Source organism: Propithecus coquereli, unplaced genomic scaffold, assembly GCF_000956105.1.
Source record: "Propithecus coquereli isolate 6110/MARCELLA unplaced genomic scaffold, Pcoq_1.0 Scaffold213, whole genome shotgun sequence".
NCBI lineage: Eukaryota > Metazoa > Chordata > Mammalia > Primates > Indriidae > Propithecus > Propithecus coquereli.
This window is the reverse complement of record NW_012146412.1, coordinates 1,728,497-1,739,753: the sequence shown is the minus strand read 5'-3', so window position 1 is coordinate 1,739,753 and position 11,257 is coordinate 1,728,497. Positions and strand designations below refer to the sequence as shown.

General features: G+C 41.0%; 1 protein-coding gene across 1 annotated transcript in view; it reads left to right on the top strand.

Moving 5' to 3' along the window:
* Positions 1-11,257, top strand: part of FAM114A1 (family with sequence similarity 114, member A1) — a 68,313-nt gene that overhangs the window by 14,701 nt on the left and 42,355 nt on the right. Inside the window, exon 3 of the mRNA XM_012644515.1 lies at positions 9,612-9,699. Within this exon, the coding sequence (XP_012499969.1) occupies positions 9,612-9,699 (88 nt within the window). The remainder of the gene's footprint in view (positions 1-9,611; positions 9,700-11,257) is intronic.

The following is an 11,257-nucleotide window of genomic DNA, read 5'->3' as shown; positions in this document are numbered from 1 at the left end:
GCCCAGAACGTCCCGGCTCTGGAGTCGCGCACACCGCCCGGACCCACGGGACCGCGTGGCCCCCGCAGTCGGGCCGGAGCTGGGCAATGCCTGCGTGGGAACTGCAGGGTGAAGCCTGAGGAGCTGGAGCCCCCTGGGGAGGACAGAGGCGCACGGTGGGGGAGAAGCAAGGCGGCGCTGCTGTCCCAGCGCGGGTCTGCGGGGCCGGAAGTGCCCCCGGGGCTGGGAGCCTGGCGCCCTGTCCGCAGAAGTTCCCAGCTCGCTGGTGGCAGCAGCCTCGGGGTTGAGTGGGTGGAAAGTCTCTCCAGCAGCTCTGACCCACCGCCTGTCAGGTGCGAGCGAGGGGGAAGGAAACCGCTCCGCCTGCCCTTCTCGCCGGACTGCAGGCCTCTCGGGGGTTGCTCTTTGCTGGTACCTTGCTCCTTCTTGTCCTACACCGCAGCTTCTTACTCTAGAGTCTCCCGAAGGCTCTGGCACCCCTCCTCAGACCCACATCCTATCTATGTTTGTCTGTCTGTTCATTTTTTCTCTTTCCACTAAAACTTATTCTTACTGAGACGCTCTGGCAGCTGGTGTCCCATCAGTATTTTTTGAAAGTATTCCAAGTGGTTCTGATGTTCAGCTAGAATTGAGAGCAGTTACTCCAGGCTAAAGAACTTTCAAGGCCCTTTTTATGAGGCTTTGACTTGGTGATCTTCAGTACCATTCCAGCTCTAAAATTCTGTGGTGCTTAAATAATGTTTCAAAAGCATTTGGAGAACAAGTCTGTTCTTTTGGGCACTGGGATACTTTTTCATACATTAATGTTTAAAAAAGAAACAACAACAGCAACAACAGCCACACAGAAAATAGAGGTCAGACATTATAAACTTCAAGGTTGGCAATTGCATGCTGCTGGTAAAGAGATGTGTCAAACAGTCCACCCAAAATAGGGAAATGGCAGAGCGAGAATTCTAGCCAAGCCTTCCTTACCTGACAACCTGTTTTGCCTCCACGCTCTTTCTCTTGTGGGGAATTATGGTTCCCAATTTGTATTATAAATGCTACTGCTAGTAAATATCTCAGTATAGGAAGAAAGATATAACTTAGCCACAGCATCCTGACCTGAGATGACTTTAAAGGAACAATTCAAGCTCCACTAATTCAAAATCCATGTGTTGCTGAGAGATAAACATTACAATTTCAGACTTCTGATAATTATAACAGGATTGTTAATGAAGATAGCACAGTAAGATATCAGCATCTTTCTACCACATCTGCCTTCTTAAATTTTTTGATCTAATTGAATGAATCCTATTTTGAAAACACCTTCCAAACCTCCTTAATGCTACAGGAGTAAAGCCAATTGGCATCAGATACTCCCCGCCTCCCCACATGACACTGATAGCATTTCAAAGACTTTGCAAAGGGAAGCATTTCCTCATAATGAAGCGTCACAAAAAGGTCTGGATGGAAGTGCAAACATTGGCCACGGAGCTGGGGCTGTGGGTCTGAGTATATGTGTGTGGCGTTGCATCAGGAGCTCGGGTAGAACCGAGGCCAGGGCAATACCTGTGAATGTGTTTGTTCTAAGAAGGGCAGGAAGCTGATACCACTGGCTGAAAGGCCTTGAGGGCAGAGGGTATCTCTTTCCCCCAGGTCATGTTTAAACCCTTCTGTGTAGTCTGTTTTTAGGAATTAGCAGAAAAAAGGGTATTTTGCTCTCAGTAACAAATCTTTTTACCTTAAGTTAATATTAGAAGTCAATTTTGTGCCTCATCATCAAGTATATCAAGTATTGTTCATTTATTCTATTTTGTTGGATCCAACAAAGGGCAAATAAAAGATTGTGTATCTGCACCCATGAGCGACTCGGGACAAGCGTGCTTCTCCCTTTAAGTCTTTTTGAATTAGTGGAGCTTATATAGTTGCTTAAAGTCTTTTTGCTGTGATGAAACAACTCTATCTGTTGATCCAGAAGAGAATGAATTCTGCAAAACAAATTTTTGAATCAAAAGTTCATTTACAAGTTGAGTGTTTAGATCTTGTATACAGGTCCCCCAAGGAAAGGCAGGTTCTGTGGGAAAACAGCCAAGTGCAAAAGCCTATTTGATCCTAGGTGTATCTAAGTCCGATAAAATCTCATTACCTCTTTTAAAAAGTTTCTATGAGAAAATGCCTGCTTTACTAAAAAGGAAGAAGAAGAAATTGGCAGAATAGCCTTTGAGGAAGTACAAACCAGAATCTTCCAGGACACATTAGGTTTTGTGACAATGTGCATAAATATATATATTTTTTTATAAGTGATTTGTATCTGCACAGTTATTTTGGGTCTGGGCCCCCTTAAAATCCATACCGTTAGGATCGCCTTCGCCTGAGGCAGCACGGCGGCTGTGACCTGGCAGGTGGGGTGGTGCAACTGGGAAGGGCCTAGAGATGAGGATGAGGCCAGTAGCTCTGCCAGCTGCTTAGCTGGCACCTCTGCTTTGAAGGCTGACACCGTTTATGTACTCAGAGAAGCTATCTCTGTCTTTGGGTCTCCTCTTTCTCATCCATTCTGATGCACAGACTCAGAGCCATGGAGCTGAGCCTTCCCCAGGAATCCACTCCACAGCATCCATGAGAAATGGTCCCAGCCTTGCTCAAACGTTGGGGGTTGGACCCGATCCTCTAAGGCCTCTATCAGCCCCATGGCAGCATGCAGTGTGCCCAGGAATCTGGGCGGCGTAACTATCTTCAGGATGCCTACGGACTAGCTGGGGAAGGCAGTGTTGTGGGAAAGCAATTACGGCATGTCCTATTGTACTAGACAGGACAGGCACGAGGTGTCAGGTGGAGCATGTAAATCAGTCTCAAGGAGTCGGGGAAGTCTTCAGCCTCACTTCAGAGATGTGTGCTTGGGTACTGGTTGGGGGTGACATTTGTTTCTAAAGATCTTGTGGAACCTTATGAAATACTAACCTGTTGACTCTTAAGAGACCCAATTTGGATCAAATTTCTCTAAATTCTTAACACCAAGAAATGTGACCCAGAATTTAAAAATGTCATCCCTACTGCCCAACACCAGTACATAAGGCCAGTTATGGAGAAGGTAAAGAATTCCAATGTTATCACTAAAAGTACTTTCAAAGGAAAACATGAGATGGTGGACCACCAGTGGAATAGTCCTCTCCCTAGAAAAGGAAAAGCAGAATGTTGAAGTGCCATAAAACTGCTGTCAAAAGAGACAAAGAGGAGGGAACACAGGGCAAGACATGCTGATGGCAGCTTTCTGCCTCCTAATTGCTGGATGAGTAGAGTTTGCTCCGGTTCTGTTGAGTATTTTTCCCCTTTTAAGCCTGCTCTACGTGATGACATCTAGTTTTTGGCTTGGGCAAGCAGGTGGATGGTGGTGCCATTTGGCCATAGAGGGCAGTGCTCCCCAAATCTGGTGGTGTATTGGAATCACCTGGGGAGCTTGTTAAAAATTCAGGTTCCTGGGCTGTGCCCTTAGAGGGTCTTATTCAAAAGATCGTAGTGGAAGCTGAGATTCTGTATTTTTAATGAGTTCCCCTATAGATGATACTCTTGCAGTCACTCTATGGACCAGTGTCTGGGAAACACTAATACTGGGACACAGAAAGAGCTAGGTGGGGCACGGGGAGGAATTGAGAAGATGGTGAGTTCAGTATTGAACATGCCATCAGACGTCCAAGTGACGATATTTTGTGGACAGTTGGTTATGACAGTCTGGACAGAGAGGTGATTTAGAGGCTATCAGCACTTGGGTGGTTATTTAAGTAATGGAAGTAGGAGATTGCCCAGGTATTAGATATAAATAAAGAAGACCAGAGGCCAAGGACTTAGCCCTGAAAGCCTCCTGTCTCTATGCCAATTTGCTCATGCACAGCTCTTAGATTTTTCCTGATAGATTATGGTAGCCAGCAAAGAAGTTAAAGTGATAAGAGTTACTTCTTCCCTCTACAATCTTACCACGACATTCTCTAAATGAAAGCAAGTGTCAGATCACATTGTACCACACTGACATTTTTAAATGAAACATTAACAAGAGAGTTAAAAACAGTTCATGACAACGTTTCTCATGTAGGCTTGACAACATCCCATTGTTCTGTTTATCCTTATAGGTGCTTTGGCCACCATCTTGAGTGAAAGGTTCACTCAAGGCACCTGCCTGGATTTTAGAGGTAGGCTTTCTTCCCTGATGGCTGGCATCAAGGAAGCAGAGTTCCCCAGAGCTCAAAGCTGGGTGGAAGACCATTTACAAAATGGCAAAATCCTTTCTTACACCCTATTCATGCAAAGGTAGAAAGAGTCTCTAAAATATACTTAACCATCTACAAATCTTGAATACCTTTAATTACACCATCTAGAACCCTTTCAGATTTTGAGAATGCTAGTAAATAGTTCACCATGTTTACCAATGAAAGCCCATTTTTGCAATTCAGTTTGCTAAATAGCAAAGCATCAGGTGTTCCTAGAGATACAGAATTGCTCATTACAGCTGCCTCCGGAGTATGGCTTTCCTGATTAGAATGCTGGCTGACCACCCTGGACCATACAATATGTGTGTAATTTATTGGAATGCCAGCGCTTGGATTATAGCTTAATCTGCGAAGCACTCATAATATCACAATATGCATTTAGAAACATTCTAAAGTAAAACAACTGAAATCACAATACTAAAGGATGGCAAAAAAGTAAGAGTCAGAAGATAGGGCAGGGACGCCATCAGAACAGAATGCTCTAAGGATGTATAAGTAGTTAAGCTTTGGAGCTACTGAGAGGTCAAGTTATAAAAAGGCTAAAATGGGACCAGGGCTTTGACAACAGGAAGCCATTGTGACCTTGATAGGAATCTGAGGGAGTCTTGCTGTGGCGGTGGAGGCGTGAAAAGGGGGTGGATACAGAAGGTAAGTACCGTTTTAAAGGGGTAAAGAAGAAAGATTTAGAGCAGACAACAGATAGATTTGAAAGAAACGTTTTGTCCCTGTGATTTTCATTTGTTGGTTTGAAAATGGAGGAATCGTGTGAGTGATTAAATGTGGCAAGTAGCCTGTATAGAGAACTATTGGTTGAGAAACCAATCTACGGAGGGTGGAGGATTTAGAGTGGAAAAGATAGTGGTAACTCAGAGGAAGACGTCATTTCCGTAATAATAAAAGGGCGGAAGTCATTTCGAGTCAGGGAGTAGTATAGTTAGATTTGTGTTTAGATGGGTTTTTGGTGTAAGCCAGTGTATCTTTTGTGCATAAAAAGAACTACTCGTTTAATTTGGTTTAAACAATTGATGTTCAATTGGTTAAGATTACAAATTCAAAAACTCGGTTCTTCCTTAGGCTTTACGTTCATCTCACAAATCTTACTCTGTTTAGACGTCTAGCCAAATCGAACAGTCACTTTAAAGGGACTTTTGATTAATGTTTGGTTTAATCCTTTTTACCAATTTAAACACATTCAAATATTTTAAACTGCATTTGTGTGTAAGTGTATAAATGTATAATTGTAATACATTCTATTTCCTTTTTAAGTACCTCATTTATCTACTTATATAAAACCTTGCTGAGTACTTAATAATGGTTATAAAGCCATTGAATTAAATTTATAGAATGGACTTAAAGACCTCTTAGATGTTGTAAAAGTATGCATAAACTTAGAAAGATTTCAACTTAAAATCAGAAGTCTAAGAATTCAATTATTCAGTTTAAATTGCTTTTCAAAAATTGTCACCCTAATAGGTCAGATTCCTTAAATATCAGTAGTACAGAAAAGACCAAATATGCATAAAAGTATTAATAGGATAGCCTTTCTATATTTAATTCTTAAATCATAGAGTTGAATGAAGCGTACTCACCAAGGAAGAAAATTACTTGGAAATAACCGAGGCCACTTTCAATCAGATCTTTTGATGGAGCTGCAGGCTCCAGAGCAATTTACATCCTCCCAACTGTCGTACTGAGCCCCTTTTTGGAGTAGCTATGTAACAAATTACAAAACTTAGCAAAGGTTTGGTCTCATAGGTCCCATTGCCCACATCCTGGGATGCAAGTTATACACAGTCCCTGATTCTCAATCTGCTCAAGCAGATAGGATCGAGACAACCAGGTTGATCTTTGATCTTTAAGATAGGTACATATATTTTCCATCTAAATGTTAAAGACCTTTGAATTTGATGGAATTCTAAGATTTGTAAATTTTTTTCTGTCTAACAATACCTTTAAACTTGCTAGCCTAAAATAAATAAATGGGTTGGAAGCCATGGCTAACACCTGTATTCCTAGCACTTTGGGAGGCTGAGGTGGGAGGATGGCTTGAGGTCAGGAGTTGGAGACCAGACTGAACAAGAATGAGACCCCATCTCTACAACAAAATACAAAAATTATCTGGGCATGGTGGTGCGTGCCTGTAATCTCAGCTATTCAGGAGGCTGAGACAGAACGATCACTTGAGCCGGGAGTTTGAGGTTTCAATAAGCTATGATGACACCACTGTACTCTAGCCCAGGTGACAGAGCAAGACTCTGTTTCTAAATAAATAAATAAATAAAAATACGTAAATAAAATAAATGAATGTGTTTTGTATTTAATGATAAAGACCTTTAAATGGGATACTAGGTATGTAAATATCTTTTCTATTTAAAGAAATTTGAACTTGATAGAATCCTGCATTCTTTCACATTCTTAGAACCACACAGTGTTTAGATGATCCCCAGTTGAGTTTTGGATATCCCTGTTGACCAAGCCAAGTTAACATATGAGGTTATTCTTCTGAGTGTGTATGGGGAGTAGACGGGAAGTTGAGCGAGCTCTCATCTGATGGCTTCTGTTTTCTCTGTGAATTAGGATGCAAAGTTGTCTGTTAAACATGGTGGGAGTTACAAGGGGGAGAGTGAGAAAAAAGCTTTAAAATAACTGTATTTGGTAATGGGAGATTTGAGAGCCATGCTGCCTATTTTATAGTCTCATAAGTATGTGACATTAAGGTCATTTAAAGTGGAGCCAATATACATAATGAGATATAATTGATGTTTAACATTTAGTTGATGTTTTTATATTACATATGTGTATTTAGTCATTAGAGTATTTGCCATTGATAACAAATATTCTTTGTAGCTAATCAGGAAGTCACAGTTTAATGTCAGAGGACTTTATTAATAAAGCAGTTGAAGTAGTCACTTATTATACAGCAAAAAGTTCTAGATTCATTTAACATTTATTTCCATTTGCTAGTCAATTACCGGCTGTCAGAGCATAATAAATATTGTAAATCTGAGTCAGAAGCTGTCACCCCTAACTCTATTAACTGTTCCTAATCATAGGTAGTGATTTGTCTTCTAAAAGAGTGATATTAATCACCAACCTCCATCTGCCTTCATGATGGTATAAAATTGCCACTGGGTTCCATTGCTGAAGTGAAGTAAATCAGTGTAGACACCAAAAATGAAAGCAGACAGTCATGAGTCATGAGTATTTCCATTTGTGTTAACAAGTGTCTCATGGTTTCCAGACAGAAAGAAAATAATGACAGCCAACTTTCAAAGCTTTTTGCTTCTTAGTCTTAAAAGTATAGTTTCTTCTCATTATACTAGCTAACATTTATGGAGTATTTATTATATGCCAGACACTATGTTTACAACTTTATATAAATTTTTTTTCAATCTTCACAATAACCCTCTGAGATTATTGGTTCTTATACTTAACATTTCTTGTTGTAATAGGGAAATGAAGGCTTAAAAGAACTTGAGTAATTTATTGCCCAAAATGGCAAAGCCTGGAGTCAAATCCAAGCAATTTAATTCCATAACCTTTTCTCTTGAATAGAACTCTGCGCTGATGGATGGTGTTTGATATTTACTAGGTGAATCTGTTAGGAACACATTTAGGTGGAAATAACTAAAATCTAACATATAGTAGTTTACAAACTACTTTTTTTCTCACTTAATAGAGGAGTAGAGAGAGGCAGCTGGCCATGCTGGTTTAGTAGCTCCGCAGAGCCAGGACCAGTGAGTCTGGGATTCCCTGGCCTTTCCCTCCCAACAGGAGAAATGATTGCTTCGGCCATAACCATGTAATATATCAGGAAAGCAAAAACTTTCCCATTTGTATATCTCAGGGGTCCCCAATGTATGGTGAGTTGTATAATTCTGTCATTATATATTACAATGTAATAATAATAGAAATAAAGTGTATGATAAATGTAATGCGCTTGAATCGTCCCGAAACCATCCCCCCCCATCCCCAGCCATCCGTGGAAAAATTGTCTTCCATGAAAACGGTCCCTGAAGCCAAAAAGGTTGGGTATCACCGAATTGGTCAAAAACTGTTTCTCACGGCCACCCCTATCTGCAAGGGTGGAAGACTGCGGGAGAAAGAGGGAGGCGCTCGCTGTGGGTGGAACATTACAGAGTCTACAAGCTCTGTAGGCATTTTCCACTTCCTCCTTAACTTCTTTCTTTTTCTTTGTCCTTCTTTTTTGAGTGAAAGAGCTATGATTCTTCACATAGTTAAATCCTAATGTATTTATGCTCACCTTGTTTTCTAGAATGTATTCCCAGATAAAAACGGAAAGCTGTGGTTTCACTGAGTCAGAACTCGTTGGTTGCAAGTAACAGAAATGAATGCACACCTAACTGAGAAAATGGGTGCATTTCAGTCATTTATTCAACAGACATTTATTAAGCACTTGTTACATTCCAGGCACTCTTATAGGCTCTGGGGATATATCAGTGACCAAAACATTGAAAAAAAAAAGAGTGAGCAAGAATAAGAGGGAATCTCGTAGACTGCAAAGACAGGAATGCAGCAGGGCCCTGGGGAGGGACAGAAACCAGGGGCTGAGAAGCCATCAGAAATCCAGCCAGCTCTTCTGACCTATCTCCTTCATTCTGCACACTGTACTGTCTCTTAATATGTAGTCTGCATGGGAGGTAGAGCATATGGTCACCCACATAGCCTGGGTTTTCATCTTCCATTCAGACAGCTCACACTGAACCACAGTCTCTCAGTCCCAATTCCAAAAGCCTAGGCAAAAGAATTTGCATCCAATGAGGCCAGGGACAGTCTTCCTCATGTGTTACAGGGGTCACTGAAGTGGAGCAGACTCCTCGAATCAAAGGTGTCTACCTCGCCGAGCTTCCTGTGCACTGTTTGTGGTCACTTTTCTAGACACGTTGCCTATCCACGCCAAGGCTCCCGCCTACCGTCCCAGAGGTTGGAACATTAACTCCACCTTGAAGAGCACATTTGTTTAGCTCTGTAAGAATTGCCTGGGTCCAGGCTATCTTGAACTTTTTCAAATCACTCTTGTGCCCTAATGTGTTGCATCTTTTCCCCCACACAGCCCTTGTCCCTGTCTTGCAGATAAAGAGAGAATTGAGGCTCAGTTAACGTCAAACTCCCTTCTCACTTCAAACCAAGACCTCAGAAGCCAGCACCACTACTAATCAGTTTGCTTCCAAAGTACAGATTGCAGTGTGGGTCAGCGTATTCCTTTATGATCCTTATAAACTAGAAACCAGTGAGATGTGATTGTGAGTGATTTTTTTTTTAAGGCTTCTCTTTGTTTCAAACCAGTGGATGCTTTTCCATTTAGGGATGAACTGAATTGCTAACCTGTGGCTGATGTGTTTTCTACAGGCTGTGGACTCCCCGCCAGGTGGAGGAGGATGGGCAGGCTGGGGCTCCTGGGGCAAGTCTCTGCTCTCATCGGCGTCGGCCACTGTAGGTGAGCATCACTTGTCGCGCTGGAATGGACGGAGTCCTGGAGCCTAATGGGATGGGCTGTTTTGATTATAGCACCTACCAGTAGAGTTTAACATTGGCACATAAGCAAACCATTTTTCGTGCTTACTGTTCTAAGTGCTTCATTTATTCCTCAAATACAGTTATTCCTCAAAATAACCCTGTAAGGAGGTACCCCCATTTTCTCCCTTTTGCAGATAGGGAAGCTGAATCACAGACTAAGACATTGACCAAAGTCAGGAATGTCTGGGTCAGGATTGAAAACCAAATATATTAGTATACTATATTATATATTATATTGTCTTTTAACATATAAGATTTGGGCTTTTATAACATGTTCTTAAAGCTTTGTGTTTATCATCCCAATTGATTTTTTTTTTTCATGTACAACTTACCTACTCCTTTTCAGGGATTTGAGGTAGCTTGATAAAAGGCATTTCATCAGCAGGGCATTAAAATATAAATAGAAAAAAATATGCAGATAGGAGGGATATATTTTATATACATACATATAAAGCATATATACTACATATGGTTATTAAATATGAAATGTCTGGTTTCCTTAAGTACTAAATGTGACAGTTTATATCTCTAACATTTCACTTTGACACTTTTTGTTTTATTTTTGTTATGAAGGAAACATCCTCAGTCTCCTTAGTCTTTCAAATGCATGTTTTGGCTTGTGATAATCTTTCAAATTTTTTTTAAAAGCCATTTTTGTGAAACGTGGATAAGTCAAAAATTCAGGTTATTTTCAAATATGAGTTCCATTATGGAACCAATGTAGTGCAGACAGCTCAAAATTATCAATAAAGTATTTGGGAAGATGTGGCTAATGAACGCACAGTACATCCATAGTTTGAGAAGTTCTGTTCTGGTGATTTTAATCTTGAAAATGAACCACATGGGTAACCTGAAACTAAGGTAGACAATGATGAGCTGAAAGCTGTAGTGGAAGTGAATCCATCTCAACCTACGTGTGAATTAATGCAGCAGGTTTGACGTTACTATTTCCTGAATAAAACGAGCATCAGAAGAGAAATTGTCTCAAAGCTTGCCTTTCTTTGCTGCCACGATATAAGGATAAACCATTTCTACACCGTATTGTTACTTGTGATGAAAAATGGATTCTTTTTGACAATAACAAGCATTCGGCACAATGGTTGGATAAAGATGAAATACCAAGACACAGTCCAAAACCAAATATTCTTCTAAAAAAGCTAATGGTGTCTGTTTGGTCCATCGCTGGTATGATCCACTACAGCTTCATGAAACCTAGTCAATCCATTATAGGGGATGTCTAATGCAACCAATTGGATGAAATGATGAGGATGCTTGTAATTAAGCAGCCAAGATTGGTGAATAGAGACAGGTCAATCCTCTTGCAAGACAAGGCTCAACCACATGTCGCACAAACAACGCTGCTCAAACTACAGAAGCTGGACTCGGAAACTCTCTGTCATCCACTGTATTCAGCAGACCTTGAACCAACTGACTACCACTTCTTCCAGGCTTTGGACCGCTTCTTTTTTTTTTTTTTT